This window comes from Biomphalaria glabrata, chromosome 16 (assembly GCF_947242115.1).
Source record: "Biomphalaria glabrata chromosome 16, xgBioGlab47.1, whole genome shotgun sequence".
Lineage (NCBI taxonomy): Eukaryota > Metazoa > Mollusca > Gastropoda > Planorbidae > Biomphalaria > Biomphalaria glabrata.
The window spans coordinates 1,507,630-1,526,564 of record NC_074726.1 but is presented as its reverse complement, the minus strand read 5'-3'; the positions used below and the strand labels follow the sequence as shown (position 1 = coordinate 1,526,564).

The 18,935-nt window shown below is 40.3% G+C and overlaps 1 protein-coding gene across 4 annotated transcripts in view; it reads left to right on the top strand.

The window, feature by feature from the left end:
• The window catches only part of LOC106068585 (trichohyalin-like), a 69,916-nt gene extending 51,825 nt beyond the window's left edge, over positions 1 to 18,091 (top strand). For 3 of the 4 annotated variants that reach the window (XM_056014188.1, XM_056014190.1, XM_056014186.1), the window contains 7 exons: positions 2,705 to 5,860; positions 7,107 to 7,142; positions 7,762 to 7,899; positions 8,648 to 8,719; positions 11,756 to 12,067; positions 13,914 to 14,039; positions 17,555 to 18,091. In XM_056014188.1, coding sequence (XP_055870163.1) covers positions 2,705 to 5,860; positions 7,107 to 7,142; positions 7,762 to 7,899; positions 8,648 to 8,719; positions 11,756 to 12,067; positions 13,914 to 14,039; positions 17,555 to 17,761 — 4,047 coding nt within the window. In that variant the 3' untranslated portion in view covers positions 17,762 to 18,091. The remainder of the gene's footprint in view (positions 1 to 2,704; positions 5,861 to 7,106; positions 7,143 to 7,761; positions 7,900 to 8,647; positions 8,720 to 11,755; positions 12,068 to 13,913; positions 14,040 to 17,554) is intronic. The other variant, XM_056014189.1, reaches the window with a different exon arrangement.
• The last annotated feature ends 844 nt before the right edge of the window (positions 18,092 to 18,935 follow it).

Here is an 18,935-nt window from a genome sequence, read left to right as displayed (position 1 = left end):
TTCTCGGAAACCACTGTGCAGTTCATTTCATATATTGGTCTAGTCATCTCAACACTCAAACATAAAAATGAGAACGAGGAAGAATAGAAGAACTTGATGAAACAGTCTTATCCCATTAATGCTTATTTACAAAATTATGACCTATGACCTACCAAATCGGACAAGTTCAGGCACAGAAGTTATAGGTCCACTATTTGCATAATATATATCGAACTATTTGCATAATGTATTGACCAATAAAAACAGCCGTTCGATGTCTCATTGCGCACTTTACTTTTTAGTCTTTCGTCATTTCATTGGCTGTTGTTTTGATGCATATCTAAGTGTATAAATAGGTTACATTATTAAAGAACGATCACCCAAATACCTCGTTCTTTCTTTTCACTTCCCAACTGGTCCAGACAAGTGATATGATCATAGCGTAGTGACTGGTCCAGACAAGTGATAGGATCATAGCGTAGTGACTGGTCCAGACAAGTGATATGATCATAGCGTAGTGACTGGTCCAGACAAGTGATATGATCATAGCGTAGTGACTGGTCCAGACAAGTGATAGGATCATAGCGTAGTGACTGGTCCAGACAAGTGATAGGATCATAGCGTAGTGACTGGTCCAGACAAGTGATTGGATCATAGCGTAGTGACTGGTCCAGACAAGTGATTGGATCATAGCGTAGTGACTGGTCCAGACAAGTGATAGGATCATAGCTTAATGACTGGTCCAGACAAGTGATAGGATCATAGCGTAGTGACTGGTCCAGACAAAAGATAGGATCATAGCGTAGTGACTGGTCCAGACAAGTGATTGGATCATAGCGTAGTGAGAAAGCTAAAAGCATGAAATTGCATTAAACAAGGGTCCAGACAAGTGATTGGATCATAGCGTAGTGACTGGTCCAGACAAGTGATAGGATCATAGCTTAGTGACTGGTCCAGACAAGTGATATGATCATAGCGTAGTGACTGGTCCAGACAAGTGATATGATCATAGCGTAGTGACTGGTCCAGACAAGTGATAGGATCATAGCGTAGTGACTGGTCCAGACAAGTGATATGATCATAGCGTAGTGACTGGTCCAGACAAGTGATAGGATCATAGCGTAGTGACTGGTCCAGACAAGTGATTGGATCATAGCGTAGTGACTGGTCCAGACAAGTGATAGGATCATAGCTTAATGACTGGTCCAGACAAGTGATAGGATCATAGCGTAGTGAGAAAGCTAAAAGCATGAAATTGCATTAAACAAGGGTCCAGACAAGTGATTGGATCATAGCGTAGTGACTGGTCCAGACAAGTGATATGATCATAGCGTAGTGACTGGTCCAGACAAGTGATATGATCATAGCGTAGTGACTGGTCCAGACAAGTGATAGGATCATAGCGTAGTGACTGGTCCAGACAAGTGATATGATCATAGCGTAGTGACTGGTCCAGACAAGTGATAGGATCATAGCGTAGTGACTGGTCCAGACAAGTGATAGGATCATAGCGTAGTGACTGGTCCAGACAAGTGATTGGATCATAGCGTAGTGACTGGTCCAGACAAGTGATTGGATCATAGCGTAGTGACTGGTCCAGACAAGTGATAGGATCATAGCTTAATGACTGGTCCAGACAAGTGATAGGATCATAGCGTAGTGACTGGTCCAGACAAAAGATAGGATCATAGCGTAGTGACTGGTCCAGGCAAGTGATTGGATCATAGCGTAGTGAGAAAGCTAAAAGCATGAAATTGCATTAAACAAGGGTCCAGACAAGTGATTGGATCATAGCGTAGTGACTGGTCCAGACAAGTGATAAGATCATAGCTTAGTGACTGGTCCAGACAAGTGATAGGATCATAGCGTAGTTACTGGTCCAGACAAGTGATAGGATCCTAGCGTAGTGACTGGTCCAGACAAGTGATTGGATCATAGCGTAGTGAGAAAGCTAAAAGCATGAAATTGCATTATACAAAACAATTGGTTAAAAATATTTCTTATCGCGAAGATTTATTTTTGTTAGTCTAGACTAGATCTATTACAAATTTAATTACATGACTGATCCAAACTAATTGATACATATAGTATAAACTTAGCTGTAGTAATATGCACCTTACGTTTACTTTTCTTTCTTTATTATTGCAAATATGGTAGATTTAGACTCGAATAAAATCATTTTATTTTAGTTTATAGTGCTTCGATTCGTATGTTATAACAGTATATTAAGAAAAGAATAAAATCTTGATATAATTTTATATTTTAAAATCATTTTTGAGGACTTCTTTTGGATTTATTTGTAAAGTAAAAAAAAAACAAAAAAACTTTTAAGTTTATTAGAAATTCGCTTAATCTCCAAGTCTAGGTTCCCATATTTTCGTTGTTTTTCCAACCCAGTTTTCTTAAATTATAAGACAGTGGTACGGCGATGTCAATATTGGCGGTTTGTTTCTTTTTATCAATAAACAGCAGATCATGACGATTTAGATCTACTGTTTTGTCAGTCAAAATAGATCTATCCCAGTATAATAAGTGGTCAGTAGACTTGTGAACCTCTTGTTGCGAGTATCTGTAATAAGAAGGACTATCCTTATTGATCAAATTAGGTGTCACAGCCAAGTACTGGTGTATTTATTTTACTATTTTTCATTATTTATTATTAAATATTTTTATAATTATGATTTATTATTAATTATTACTAAAATTGTTTCAATTTGTTTGACAGTTAAACGTCCTTACAAGGGAGGCGTCTTCAAGCACTCGCTTAAAGAGAAGACCCACAAAACTAGATGAGCGGAAACAAAGCAAGTCTGCAAAAGAAAGGAAATTGACATCCAATGTACTAGAGAGCCTAAAGCCATTTGAAGAAATTATGAGTAAAGACAGCATAGAGATATACAGAGAGAAGCGCAAAGAGGAGACTTCTGAGCCGAAGTCTCGAAAAGCGCCTGAAGAGGACCGCGATCAAGCCAAGGCAGAAAGAAAAGCGAGGAAAAAAATGGAAAAAGAGAAAAAAGAGAGCGACGAAGAGAGAAAGAAACCAAATAAAACATTATCGTTCGAAGTGTCCAGGTCAATATCAGATAGCAGTGGGTCATCTTCAGACGGAGACAGTTTGGAGTTTATGTTAAGAATGGATAGTTTGAGCTACGAAAAGGACGTTGCTAGGCTGAGAGAAAAGGAAGAAATGGATGATAGTATAGTCCTATCCATGTCAGACGAGGAGCAGGAAGTGCTTCACAGAGATAAAGGCGAAGAGAAGAAAAAGGCTGGAAAAAAGAGGACCTTTTCCCAACATAAGCTGGCCGCTCCCTTTGGGGAAAGTGGCCTCGTTGAGGCTACACCCACATCGACGCCAAAGAAATCGAAGGAGCTGAGAGAGGACGTCCGGGAAGTGGGAAAAGAGGATCGCTTCGAGGACGCTGGAAGAAGACGTGATAGGAGAGGAACGGAGGTGGACGAGAAAGGTGAGGCTAAAAGGCAGTGGACCTCACCGCGCCGTGTGTCGCACGACTTCAAACCAGATGCCGTGACCGCTAAACAAACATCAGACAGTGAGATTGATTACATTCCGTATACTGCATCAGAGATCGACACGAAAGACAGACGAGAATTGAAACACCAAACAAGTCTCGTGGACATTAGGAGAGCTGAGAGCGAAATGGACGCAAGAGAGCCCGGAGAGAAAAAGAAGAAAGATCCAAGCAAGAAGCTGGTCAGACACTTGATGACGATGAGCCCAACGAAGGAAAGTGAAATCGCCCTGTCTACGCTGGATGATGATTCGAGCGCGAAAAAGACCAAGAAGAGTCAGGACGACGAGGATCTAAACACCAGACAGACTATTTTGATCAAAGAGGTTATCCAGAAGCTCGAGCAGCACATGCTGAAAACGTATGGGATGATACACTATTCGACAGACAAGATCGATTCCGCGCTGACCAGGAGTGACCTTGAGATGGAGATTGAAGTTGATTTCGACTACGAGAAGCACGACCCTGCTCACCCTGCTGACGTGAGGAAACAATCTAGTGTAACAAGGAAAATGTCCTCCCTAAGTAAGGAATCCCTACACAAGCACGACAAACACGTCAAGATTTTACGCAAAACATCTTCCCGAGCTTTGAGCGTTTCAAAGCAATTCAGTAAGAAGGCAGCTGAAGAGGAAGAAAGCTCGTCTCAGCCCTCTGACGACATGACCGCTAAACATGAACATGACGTGAAAGAAACAACACAAGCACCAGGAAGCCCTGATAAGGACCTTGACAAAGAACTAGACGAAAAGGCAACGAAGCAGATTCCAGAGAAACGCTCTACAGTAAAGAAATCAACGGATAGAGTCAAAGAACGAGGAAGAGAGAGTGCGCCTTTGCCTAAAGGAGCGAAGAAAAAAGAAGTGAAACCGCAGAAGAAACAGACGTCAGACAAAATTAGCGACGGACAAAAGGAAATGTTGGAAAATGTTGATCAAAAAAGATCAAAAAAAGAATTCCCTGACAGTTCGGATAGAAGAGACAGCAGGACTTCCAGTACTGAATCTAAAGAGTCAATCGACAGGGAAATGTACGGTAAAGATTCCATTGATAGCTTAAAAAGAAGACGGGACAGAAAGCTTACTGGAGACTCTGAAGAAAGTCTTGAAAGCCATGACGCAATGCATCAACAGAGACATTTTAAAAGAGAAGATCGCGATATATACCTAGAGGAATCACACAAATATTTCGATAGCGATAATGAATTTAGTTTTCCAATGGAGCCGGCAAAGGACGCGCTTTACGACTCGATCAGAAGAGGGACTCTAACGAGACAGACGCCATCCAATGAAAGGGACAGTCAAAGACTTTCACTAAGCGCAGACGATGATTCCAGAATGCAATTGGCTGAAGGTCGGATGAGAGCACTAAGAAAGCGGTCAGCAAAAGGCCTAGATTTAGAAAGGAGTGGGCAGTCTCTGATATATCTTCCTAAAGATGCGGATCCTATTATGGAACGAGAATCTGTTGGGTTCCCGAAAGTTTCCACCGCAGGAAGTCCGGCCCATTCGCCGATTGAGACAGCTGAATCACCGAAAACACAAGACACGAAAGACGAGAGGCGGAGAAGTCGTCATGAAGAAAAGAGGCACCGGCGTGAATCTTTGAAGGGCGATGAATCGGAGCGAGTGTTTTTCCCCAAGGATGGAATGGATGAATGGCGGCATCGCCGAATAAGAGACACCGAGAGAGAAACGGAGAGACGCTCTTTGGTGGACTCTCAAAGACCGACAGACACGGACGACGAGAAAGTAGCTCGGGGTGGCCATGTGACTGGAAAGAAAGCCGCACAAAGAGAGCGCCAACAGGACGCCGGCCAACTGAAGGAGGAAATACATTCTGACACTTCGAATGATGAGCTCACCAAAGAGGACAAAAAAAGAAGAGCTCGAAAAGGAAAAGCGACAAGAGATGTTGGTGACAGCGATACGTCTCCTCAACTGTCTGGCTATTCCAGTGAAGGAAGCGTCTCGACACAGCGCCAGACCGGACAGACTAGAGCAGAGAGACAAGAAAGCTTAACACGACAGAAGCGTTCCAGAAAAGAGCTTGCAGACCACGACGAAGACGTCCACCCGCCTCGAGGTGGTCCGCGAAGAGCAGAAGAGGCTAGAGACGAAAAGGGCGGACCCAAAGCGGCTAGGTCAGACAGGGATCATAGAGGTGACGCCGCAAAAGAACCGGCCATGTCCCCATCCGGCACCATTCATGCTCGTGCTGGTTCTTCTGGAAATCTCCTCAAAGCAAGGTCCGGAGAGTCGTCGAAGAAGAGGCTCAAAGGCGATGGTGTGGTTGAGCCCGTGCCCAAAACGTTGCCCTCAAAATATACGAGTGAAGACGAAGAGACGGTACGTACAAATACATGAGTTCTTATAAAATTAAAATATATATATATTCTTTACTTAAGAATTTTGTTAACCCTTGTTAATCATTGTAAAACAGCTCAGCACTTAAAGGGTTAAAGTGGTTTTAATGTAAATTAAATTGAAAATTATAAAACTTCTTTTATTTTTCAAAGACATCGCATTGATTTCTGTTGTCATGTGTAGTGCACTAGACATTCGCTCTTGTCAATTACGCACCAGATTTTTTTTTTCCTTTGCTCTGTCCTGTAATGTGATACTAAAGATAATATTCAGCAGATCAGTGCACTCTATGAAGAATTGCAGAAAAGAAAAAAACTCACTTGAGAAAGATCGAATTGACGGCGTATTATCTAAAGTATCGACAACTTATTACTATTTAAAACTAAGCGAACATTATTTATCTATAACAATTTTTTATTATTAAATGTAAAAAAAAACAACAAAGAAATGATAATCGATTTTCGTAGGGACAAGAAGAAAATGATATTGTTTCTGTAGCTGAAGAGACTATTGAAATTGTGCAAACTTTTAAATACCTTGGTACTATCCTAGACAATAAACTAAATTTTACTGCAAATACTGATTATATCAGCAAAAAAAGGGCAGCAAAGATTACGATTACTAAGAAAACTGTCCTCGTTTAATGTTAGCGAAAAGGCCTTGGCTATGTTTTATCACGCTCACATCTGCAATATTTTAAGTTTTAATATCACTGCCTGGTATGGCAATCTGAGCATTAAAAATAAAAATAAACTTTAAAGAATCCTATATGCTGCTGGTAAAATCATTGGCAAAAAACAAACCCCATTTGGGCAGTTGTTTGAGACAAACATCTATAAAAAGCTAACAAGATCCTCGAAATAAAGAATCACCCTGTGTGTCAGGATTTTGTGATTTTACCATCACAAAAGAGATACAAGACACCGATAGCAAAGACAAACAGACACAAACACTATTTTGTTCCCCTGGCAATCAAATCATTAAATAAGAACAATCAGGTATAGACTTTGTCACATGTAAACTATGAGTGAGTCTGGTGTGAATGTACACTTTGGTTTCTTATAGTTATAATATTTTTTGTTTGGTGTAATGCACAAATTGTAAGACAAATTTCCATACGGATAATAAAGATTATTATTATTATTAAATAAATGTTTGTTTTCTTTTCAACTAGTTTTTTTGGATGCTAAGGTGTTCTGTTTAATATAATCTTTTTTTTTTAATGCAGTCCTCATCAAACGGAACGTCGTCTTTGTCTCTAGAGGTAATTTTTTCTCAAATTTAGTATACACCTTTCCAACAAACGTTTTTTTTTAAACAAATAAAAAGACATGATGAATACTGATATGGATGTGTGTATGTGTGTGTGTGTGAGAGAGAGAGAGTGAGAGAGAGAGAGTATTGACTGACCTAACTCTATTATGTTGGATGAAACAACTCTTGTCCCGGAAGCTGACCAGTGAGGCTAGTGAAACACAAACCTTTTCTATCGAGAGGCCCGAACAAGACACAGGTTGAGCGGTAAAGCGCTTGTCTTCTTAACCAGGGACCGGGGTTCGAATCCTGGTGAAGACTTGGATTTTTAATTTCGGGGATCCCCGTGCGCCACTGAGTCCACCCAGCTCTAATGGGGTACCTGACATTTGTTGGGGAAAAGTAAAGGCGGTTGGTCGTTGTGCTGGCCACATGACACCCTCGTTAACCGTAGGCCATAGAAACAGATGACCTTTACATTATCTGCCCTATAGACTAAAAGGTCAGAAAGAGGAACTTTACTTTTTTTTTTTACTACCAGGGCTAGGTCTGAAACTGTGTAAATATTTTCAAAGTTATTTACCAAAATTTAAAAGTGAAATCTTTCCTTTCCATTTTTTTTGGTCTAGTCATCCCCGTCTCTGAGCATAATATCATCAGTCTCTGAATTGGATATTTTCCTGCCGGAGACCCCCAGCCAAATGGACAGAAAGCATCCTTTACCACCCATTTACTCAGAGGTAAAAGACAAGTACATTTACTCAGAGGTAAAAGACAAGTACATTTACTCATCTTTTTTACTAAGAAGTCAAAGTACTTTTACTCAGAGGTAAAAAGTACATTTACTCAGAGGTAAAAAGTACATTTACTCAGAGGTAAAAATGATGGAAACAAGAAAGGCATAAAAAAAATACTTTAGAGTGGTGAGGTACAAAGGGGATTAATTCAGATTATGCCATCACTTCATTCAAGTACGATTTATTTCCCTTGTTCGAAATGCCAACTTTCTCGCTGTCTCGCTGGCAGAAACCTCTGCAGTCTAGTCTTGGGCGGCCCAGGGGTCTGACTCCCTCCGCAAGCTAAGCATGTTGGATGTAGGGCATACACCCATATCTATACACACTGAACTGTTCGTTCGTCTTTAGACTGGGAAAAAAACAATCTTGTGAATAGTATGCGAATAACACTTTTTGTTTTGTAAATTGAGAGAGAGAGAGAGAGAGAGAGAGAGAGAGAGAAGGAGAGAGACAGGAAGGGCAGAGAAAGCTTGAAGACATGAAGAATGACAGAGTTGATACAAAGTCAGCTATAACGTACTTAATATAAATAGGTAATAAACGTTTTTTTTTTTACATTTTAATGCTCCCCCCCCCAAACTGTTTCTGTGTCCGCCCCCTCCCACCCCCCCCCCCCCACCCCCCAAGACAGACAGGGAGGCCAAATTAGTTTTCATTAGTTTAAGCTCTCTCGAAGCGCCATTAACTAAAAACATATTTTGTGTATGAAAATGTGCAGAAACAGAAAGCAGGAGCTACGAAAAAGCCAAAGAAAATTCAACCAATTCCTGATGAAACCGCCCAGTTTGGGGTAAGCATTGCTATTTAATCTTAGAAGTCTTCCATTTTTTTAAATATTTTTATTTTTATTTTTATTCATTGCATTTCAATTTGTTTTTTTTTACAGTTTGAACTCTTTAAGCAATTAAAATAGAGTAATATTTAAATAAAAAAGGAGAGGAAGAGGAAGCAATGTGGGGGAATGTGTGGAGTCCATAAGAGTACACATAAATTAAAAAAAAAAACATAAGAAAATAAAACGAGGTAGATTTTTTTTTTAAGTAGAAAAATTAATGTCAAGGTCGACAGTTTCAAAGATCAACGTTGCCAATCAAATGACTAAACAAAATTATTTGCTCTGAAGGTAAAATAGCTCGGAAATTTTAATTTCCGATGCCAAAACCTAAACAAGCAATGATTTTTCAAAGTTTCAACTTGATCCGAAAGTAGGTTTGGCAGAGTGTGTACGATTATCTAGTGGACAAAAGCAAACATTTTCAGCCATATCTTGAATGCTTAAGTACTAAGTTCCTTTGTTGGTTTCAAATTACATAATTGCCAATAATTAATTGAATAATTATATATTTTTATTTATTGATTCATGTATGGTCTTCGTCAATTTGCTAAGTTTTTTTTTTGACTTGATCTGAGAATGTGTGAAAGATAATGTGTTCAAACATTTTTTTACCAGAGTTATTTTATAAACTTTGTAAAAAAAAATTAAACTATAGTAATTGTATCACATAGATTATCAATATTACCTATATATTTTACAATGGATTTAAGAAAACAGCTAACTTTTAATCATTTAAAAATTTAATAGGGTTGAAGTCATTGATTAACAAGCATGACTAGATTTACATATGAAATGCGTTGGACGTAATACATTTTTTTTTACGGTGTCTGTTACGAGAAAGGGCTAGTCTGCGGTTACTATAGTAACAAGTTTGTGTTTGAATCCAATGGTTGGAAAGAAATGTAGACCAGACCATTGACTGTTAGATATCTTCCTCACCTCAATCAACTCGGAAATAAATACGTTTGCTTCGTGGTGTTAGTACCAAGGTTCATTGCCTTAGGGATTGTCACATCATTATTTAGCAGTTATTGTGACGTGTATTAGTTGGGAAGCACCCAGTACATGGATTGTTCTTGCTCATGATGTTTCACTTGGGGAAACAAGCGTCCACAGTTGAATTGTGGGCAAGAGATTTCGTTTTGGGGTGTTGATGACATGGTCAGATTTGGTAGATGCCATGTATTTTTTTAAGAAGACATGCGTGTCTTATATTTTTAAATTGAGAGTATTGCTAGCTGAGTGTTTGATAAAAATTCTATTTGGATTATGTTGTATAATTATGTGAATTGTTTCATGTGATCTCATTGATGGCTGGAATTGCTAGTGAACTGTTATTTTATTTTATGGTCAAATAAATATAGTCTGCTGATCAAGTCTTATGGGATAAAATTTTAATACCTGTTGTTCTGTATTAGCTAAAGTAGACCTACATGACGTCAAATAGCACAACAATTCAAAGTGAAACAAGACATCTTTAAGTACTCTAATATGCACAATCAAATGTCACTTAATAAGTAGTGACAGGGATTTAAGATCGAGACAGCCTTATGTCTATGTGAACAAACTAGATCTACACAAACAGCATTATAACCCCTACCCACACAAAAAACACGCTCACACTTTTGATATGCCTTTATATTTACTGTGACAATTAAATTTTTAGGACTTCTAAATTTTGTTTTATTTAAAATAAAGGCCTACTTGTAGATCTAGATTTAGTCGTCTTAAAATTATGCTACACTATAATTAATTACAATCTTAACTTTTCAACTTGAGTCATTTTCTCCGAACTCCCACACGCTTCTAATACAGATGTAAAAACACATTTGACAATCAGACTGATATAAGGATAACCCCACACATTCATCATGGTAGTTTTCTACACCTAGAGGAGAAATAGATTTAACATGTAGATCTGTGAAGAAATAAACATAATTTAAAAATATATATATATATGAAACAGAAGAATGTTAAGTACAAAAAAAACATGTTAATAAGTGCGTAGTAATGACGTCTTTGCACTGCTATTTTTGTGCGTCCTCGTGTGGCTTGTGAGGCCTATGGTGGCCTGAAATGGTTGGATGCACACAGGGGAAACTATTCCAGCTGGAGCTTGAGCGAGTTGCCTACATTTTCAGCTCTTTCGTTTTTCTTCGGCCTAGTCTGTTTTCATGTCCTCAAGTTTCACACAGGTCAGTGTTGAAGGTTCTCTGAGAGACCTTGATTGTGGTGTCCAAGAGTGTTTCCTTTGACCACCCTGGGCTCACTTACCAACCTCTTAACTGGCTGTAAAGGAGGCTTTATGGACAGCGGCTGTGTGAAAGATATGAAGGCCCGCTCTGTTGAGGACTTCTTTTCTTGTCACTTAATGTTCATAGGTAGCTTATGTGAAAGTGATTCAATTTCATGCATGTCTTGTATAAACGATCCACTTTTCAAAGGCTTACAGTAATTACAGCTACGTCGAGACAATCAATGATAGATAGGCAGTAATCTTGATTTAAAAATGACAGTCAATAAAAAAGCAATTTTCGTAATTTTCGACCTGTTAAAATTGCAAATTTCAGACAACCTTTTTTTGACTTCTTTTCGTTATTCACTCGGATGTTCTTTAGGTCCAATTTTGGTAAAAAAAAAAAAAAACAACTAATAACATACTAGTAAGATATAAGGTTAGGGATATGTATCATACCTTAGGATTCTGTCCAAAAAAAAATTGGATAGTCCGATTAACGGGTGGTCCAGTTAACTGGATTCGATTTTTGTGATTAACGATTCAGGAAATTATTCAACCTTAGAAAATCTAGTGTCCGACTAAAAAATTCTGAAATTGAGAAGTGCTCGGGAATCCTGCGCCCCAGAGCGCTAAAACGTTCTAATGACTAGCTGATACTTAACAATTATAATAATTGTTTCGTTTGTTTTTTTAAATCTCATTCACAATTTGTGATTTTTTGCTTTTTCTCTTTTTTACTTTTTCCTTTGTAGTTCACCCAACCCAGAGAGTTGTCTACCTCTACGACCGTGACCACTCCACCCATCGTTCGTGGTGGTTTGCCTACACTTCCAGGGATTCAGCCGTCTGCCAAGAGGAAAGGCCTTGAGCTCTACTTCCGCTCTCGCATGTCACTGCAAAGGAGAATGAAGAAATGCTTACCCTCGCTGATAGACCGACCGATCCCGCTGCAAACACGACGCGTTATAAAGAACTTTGACGGATGGGACATTGGGATGAAGGTTCAGCAACACACTTTAAACCACCTGCCAGCTGTGGTGGAAACTATACCTCAGCTTATTAAGGTGAGAAGTCCATAAACTCATTGAAGTTGATAGAAATAAGGCATTATTGATTATTAGTCATTCCCTGAACTCAACAAATATGGTAGGGTTAAAGCCCATTAACTTATTTTGGTTGGTCAAGATAGCCCTGTAGTAGGTAGATAACCTCATTGAGTTTTTAAAGATAGCTCCTCATGCCTTCGATATTTGAAATCAAAGCCTGTTTCAAAAGATTGGTGGACTCAATATCAGTTGAGACCATTACGGATAGCTTATAGTGCCAGTTCCAAAAACCAACCTCGAAATCTCTTCACATCTCAAACAAGACTAAAATAATAATCTTTAACTCTGATGTCAAGGCGATCCTACTGTATGGTTCTGAAACATGGGGAACAACTGAAGCAACAAACAAAAAAAAAAGTACAGACCTTCATCAACAGATGCCTGAGAAATATCTTTAAAAATACACTGGTACCACAAAGTAGAAAACACCAAACTGTGGGAGATGAGTGCGCAGAAAAATATAGAAGTGCAGATCTTAGAGAGGAAGTGGAGATGGATTGGTCACACTCTTAGAAAAGATACCAACAACAGAGCTAGACAGGCCTTAGAGTGGAATCCCCAGGGAACAAGACGTAGAGGAAGACCAAAAATAACGACGCAGTTTATCTAAATGAAGTCGAGCGGACAGGAAAGAGCTGGGAAGCCATTAAAAAAAAAAAGCAAGAGACAGTGTTTTTTTTTTTTTGTTTTGTTTTTTTTCTGAGGCTCTATTTTCCACGAGGAAAGCAAAGGAAAGATGATGATGATGGTGGTGGTGGTGGTGCAAGTTCCTTAACATGAAATGTTCGATGTTCATATGTCTTCAACTTATTAATGAAATCAATGGATCTCCATTTTGCCAATAATTTGGTGTAGTTATAACTTTTTCTTGCTTTGTGGTTGGAGAAAGGGGTCAATGTTACGATGTCATGGTAACAGGCGACGATTTCAGACCCAGCGATGTAGAGACAATCTGTTTCTGTGACCGACTGAATGTCATGCGGCCAGTACAAACACCTACCTCCCTCCTCCCTCCCTTTTTTTTGTTTGTTTCCACAATGTGTGTGATTGGGTAGGTCTTATATCCCGAACTTTTCTGACTGAATTGAACTAAAAGAAAAGAGAGGGTCTGAATGGGTGATATGACCATTGACCTTGACTACTGGGCAGTGCTGATCAGGCTAACACTACCAATTATTTAAAAAAAAATTTCTCTCGGAGTAGTCTTTTCGCCACGCTCCGTCTAGCTGCTGGTTAGAACATTAGGAAGGTCCAGAGTTCGTGCCCTGAGAAGAGCAAGTATTTCGCCATATTATTTTCACAGTTTTCTTTCATTTAAATAATGTTGGTGCCATGATATATGTAACAAGAATGAAAAATAAACTAAGAAAACAAAAAAGGCAGAAGAGTTTCTTCATAAAACTAAAAAAAGAAAATGTATACCATAAAGCGCACTCTAAATTGTATTTACCTTTGAAAAGCTGATTAACAGCTGATAATTAAATCTTGAATTGAAATTTATTCAAGATATTAATACATTGTATCCCTTTCCTCTTCTCAAAGTTATAGCATCAACATCGCACGGCTCATTCTTTTAAGCAAATAATTGGTGGGGCAGAGGCCGCCTCGATAATTCAGAAATGTATGGAAAACAAAACTATATGCCACTGAATTATCAGTGAAATGACTGAACTAATACATGTATTTTAACGACATGAGAATCTGTATGTCCCAGAAGCACGACTGGATGACTGAATGATAATGTTGACATTGAATTTGATTTTCACATTAAAATTATTGTCTTTTTTTTGTGTTACTTATCAAGGCCTGTACACCTAAAAAAGTGCCTGGCTTCAAAATCGATCAATTAATTAACTCTAGGACTCATATCAACACGAGCGAGGCAGGGCTACGTTATGTCTTCAGATACGGCATAGAGGAACTCTTCGAGGTATTCTGGCGCTGTCTCCACTTCCATACACTTTCCTGTGACGAGACATCCAACTGTTGTCAACGTTGTAAACCCCTTTTTGTTTTCTGACCGGAGAGAAAGAAGAGTGTAGACCTTATATTGTCTTATATATATATATATTACAGACGTTACCCCCCAAAAATTATGATATTTACGTCCTAAGCATTTCATGTGTCAATCTAGTCATGAATGTTAAAACAATGATTTAAACTCGTTGGGTTTTTCAAGGCTGATTCAGGCAATTCTCTAATGGCAGTAGGTAATAAAGGAGCACCTCTAAGAATGGGGGGGGGGAGAGGAAGAACAAGAGAGAAGCGTATAGAAAGAGGGTGGACAGGAGAGTCTAGAGGGAGGAGGAACTTCAGAGAAGAATAGACAGAGAGAGAGGGGAGACAAGAGTGAGAGAGAGGAGACAAGAAAGAGAGAGAGAGAGGGGGAGACGAGAGAGAGAGAGAGAGGAGACAAGAGTGAGAGAGAGGAGACAAGAGAGAGAGAGGGGGGGAGACAAGAGAGAGAGATGAGACAAGAGAGAGAGAGGAGACAAGAGAGAGAGAGAGGGGGAGACGAGAGAGAGAGAGAGGAGACAAGAGAGAGAGAGGGGACAAGAGAGAGAGAGGAGACAAGAGAGAGAGAGGAGACAAGAGAGAGAGAGAGGGGGAGACGAGAGAGAGAGAGGAGACAAGAGAGAGAGAGGGGGGGAGACAAGAGAGAGAGAGGGGGGGAGACAAGAGAGAGAGGAGACAAGAGAGAGAGAGAGGAGACAAGAGAGAGAGAGGAGACAAGAGAGAGAGAGGGGACAAGAGAGAGAGAGGAGACAAGAGAGAGAGAGGAGACAAGAGAGAGAGAGGGGGGGAGACAAGAGAGTGAGAGAGAGGAGACAAGAGAGAGAGAGGAGACAAGAGAGAGAGAGGAGACAAGAGAGAGAGAGGAGACAAGAGAGAGAGAGGAGACAAGAGAGAGAGAGAGGAGACAAGAGAGAGAGAGGAGACAAGAGAGAGAGAGGAGACAAGAGAGAGAGAGGAGACAAGAGAGAGAGAGGAGACAAGAGAGAGAGAGGAGACAAGAGAGAGAGAGGAGACAAGAGAGAGGGGGGAGACAAGAGAGAGAGAGGAGACAAGAGAGAGAGAGGGGGGAGACAAGAGAGAGAGAGGGGGGGAGACAAGAGAGAGAGGAGACAAGAGAGAGAGAGAGGAGACAAGAGAGAGAGAGGAGACAAGAGAGAGAGAGGGGACAAGAGAGAGAGAGGAGACAAGAGAGAGAGAGGAGACAAGAGAGAGAGAGGAGACAAGAGAGAGAGAGGAGACAAGAGAGAGAGGGGGGGGAGAAAAGAGAGAGAGGAGACAAGAGAGAGAGGAGACAAGAGAGAGAGAGAGGGGGGAGACAAGAGAGAGAGAGGAGACAAGAGAGAGAGAGAGAGGGGGAGACGAGAGAGAGAGAGGAGACAAGAGAGAGAGAGGAGGGGAGACAAGAGAGAGAGGAGACAAGAGAGAGAGAGAGGGGGGAGACGAAAGAGAGAGAGAGGAGACAAGAGTGAGAGAGAGGAGACAAGAGAGAGAGAGGGGGGGAGACAAGAGAGAGAGAGGAGACAAGAGAGAGAGAGGAGACAAGAGAGAGAGAGGAGACAAGAGAGAGAGAGGGGGGAGACAAGAGAGAGAGAGGAGACGAGAGAGAGGGGGGAGACGAGAGAGAGAGAGAGGAGACAAGAGATAGAGAGGAGACAAGAGAGAGAGGAGACAAGAGAGAGAGAGGGGGGGAGACAAGAGAGAGAGAGGAGACAAGAGAGAGAGAGGGGGGGAGACAAGAGAGAGAGAGAGAGGAGACAAGAGAGAGAGAGGGGGGAGACAAGAGAGAGAGAGGAGACAAGAGAGAGAGAGAGGGGGAGACGAGAGAGAGAGAGAGGAGACAAGAGAGAGAGAGGGGGGGAGACAAGAGAGAGAGAGGAGACAAGAGAGAGAGAGGAGACAAGAGAGGAGACAAGAGAGAGAGAGGGGGGGAGACAAGAGAGAGAGAGGAGACGAGAGAGAGGGGGGGAGACGAGAGAGAGAGAGGAGACAAGAGAGAGAGAGGAGACAAGAGAGAGAGAGGAGACAAGAGAGAGAGGGGGGGAGACGAGAGAGAGAGAGGAGACAAGAGAGAGAGAGGAGACAAGAGAGAGAGAGAGAGGGGGAGACGAGAGAGAGAGAGAGGAGACAAGAGAGAGAGAGGAGACAAGAGAGAGAGAGGGGGGGAGACAAGAGAGAGAGAGGAGACGAGAGAGAGGGGGGGAGACGAGAGAGAGAGAGGAGACAAGAGAGAGAGAGGAGACGAGAGAGAGAGGAGACAAGAGAGAGAGAGAGAGGGGGGAGACAAGAGAGAGAGAGAGGAGACAAGAGAGAGAGAGGAGACAAGAGAGAGAGAGGAGACAAGAGATAGAGAGGGGAGACGAGAGAGAGAGAGAGAGAGAGGGAAGAGACGAGAGAGAGAGAGAGAGGGGAGACAAGAGAGAGAGAGAAGGGAGACAAGGGAGACACGACATGAGATAATGACGTAATATTTAATGTAAAAACACATTTCAGACACTCCTTGTGGGGCCCTGGGGATTTTCAAATTTAGAACCACCCTCCCCCGACCCTAGCTACGCCACTGTACTGAAAGTATATAGTTATATTCACGTTACTTTAAAAAAAAAAAACAACTAGCTAATCAACCCTTCCTTTCATTTACACACCGGATTCACCAAACAATCTTTTGGTATTTATAGGTATACTGCAACGTATGAAAACCTCAAATATAGCGCCAACAAAGCGCCATACTTTTTCATTGCTCCCAACAGTCTATTTATCACCTGCTTGTTTATATCTCTAAAAAACTGGCGATATCTCTCCTGTGAATACCATGCAACCCACGTTACAACTACATCACTCGAAAACATTTTTCTTTAAAGATTCTTTTTTTTTTTTTTTAATATGCAATTATTTTTTTTTATCTTTGTTAAAATTTGTTAAAATGTGTATTCATTTTATTTTTAACCCTATGATATTAGACCTTGTACTACAGGACCAGTAAATGTTTTTTTTTAAATGTCTTTTTAAACATAATCTAAATTAACAGGTTCCCTAGGCTGTTTCTTTTTTTATATATTAAGTCTAGAAATGTACACCAGTTCATGTTATTCTGATTCTTGTAATATTTAACCTAGACTAGGAAACCAGTTATCAGTGGCGTAGTTGGAGTGGGTGAAAAGGGGGGGGGGTCCAAATTTAAAAATCCCTCCGGGCCTCCACGTGAGGAAGGCCCCCAAAATGAAAGTTTGAATTTTGTTATTACATTAAATACCTCATGTTATGATGTCAAATGTCAAAATTCAGGGGCCCCTAAAGAGTTCAATCTTCTCGGGCCTTCATATCTTTAGCTATGACACTAGCATTAATATCCAATATTTTGATTCCGTCATGGTAAAGCCTAGTCATGGTGACCAGTTAAATTTATTTATTTTTTTTAATGTATTTTCTCAGTTTATGGTGTTCACACTAGTGTTGGAAAAACCAGACAGACCGCTTGACCACCTAATAGAACTGACCAGGAGCATTAAGAGGGAGATGATGATCCGTTACAACGTTGGGAAACTGATGGCAGTTGGTTCAGAGCCCAGTTTAGACTCCATCTCCACTACAAGCTCCCAAGGCATGCACTCAACCTCAACGACAACGTCATCAGACTAATGACCTCGACCTACAAAGATAATTGACACACCTATTCTCAGCCTGCGTGCTAGTCTTTCCCTTTAAGTCTAGCCTGTACAATTAAGCCTGGTGTTTCCATCTGCAATTTTACAATTAGACTGTCAAAACAACACAGGAAAGAAACAAATATTAGTAGGCCATCAAAGGCTGTACATTTTTGTTCTACTAATAAATGTCTTAGTTTAGAATTACTATTAGGGGAAAAAATGATGATAATAATAATATATGTGTGAATATAAAAAAGATAATATACAGTATGTGTGTAATACACAATGACATTACATGAAATAAAGACAGAGACACAAAGAGTGATTATTATTTGTTGTCATTTTTTTAATTATAAGTAAATTATATTTTTTTTACTGTAAAAAAACAAAAAGTTTCCCCATTCAGACTATGCGATGTATGGGGCAGATGATGTAAAGGTCATCTGTTTCTGTGGCCCATGGTTGAGGAGGGCTTTATGGGGCTGACACAACTACCAAACGCATTTACCTTTCCCCTAACTAATGTCAGGTACTCGTTAGAGCTGGGTGGCCCTAGAGATTACGAGATTGAAAATCCCAGTGTTCACCAGGATTCGAACCCGGGACCCTGGTTAGGAAGCCAAGCTCTTTACTACTCAGCCACTGCGCCTTCTCTATGTACTGGCTATGTTATAGTTTTAGAACTAAATCTTGCTACATATATTAATTATCTAGCACTACGAGAATCATCATCATCATCATCATAATAGCCATCATCGTCACGAAAAGTCATCATCATAAGTCCCTTAATAAGCAACGAGTCACGTGGCCGAATCTCCCCATACATCCACGTCATCTTTTGTCCGTAACAGAATAATCACGTGATAAGCAACACTTCTTAGCCACAGCCCGCAGCACGGCTTTATGGGATACGGTTGGTCGATAGGGTAGCTAAACAGAACCCCCTGTTCAACTTAGCTCTTACGACAATCTATATATATTTAGATCTGTGTTTAGGACAATGGTTTGATGTTTGTATTATAGAGATTGAAACGAAATAATTTTTGTTTGGGTTAAATCTTTTTTACACAACACTTGACATCGAAAATGAGGATGAGTTACTCCTAGGCCTACCTCTGGTGTAGAATTAAGGTGGCAAGATTTTAAAAAAAAGCAAAGAGCAAACG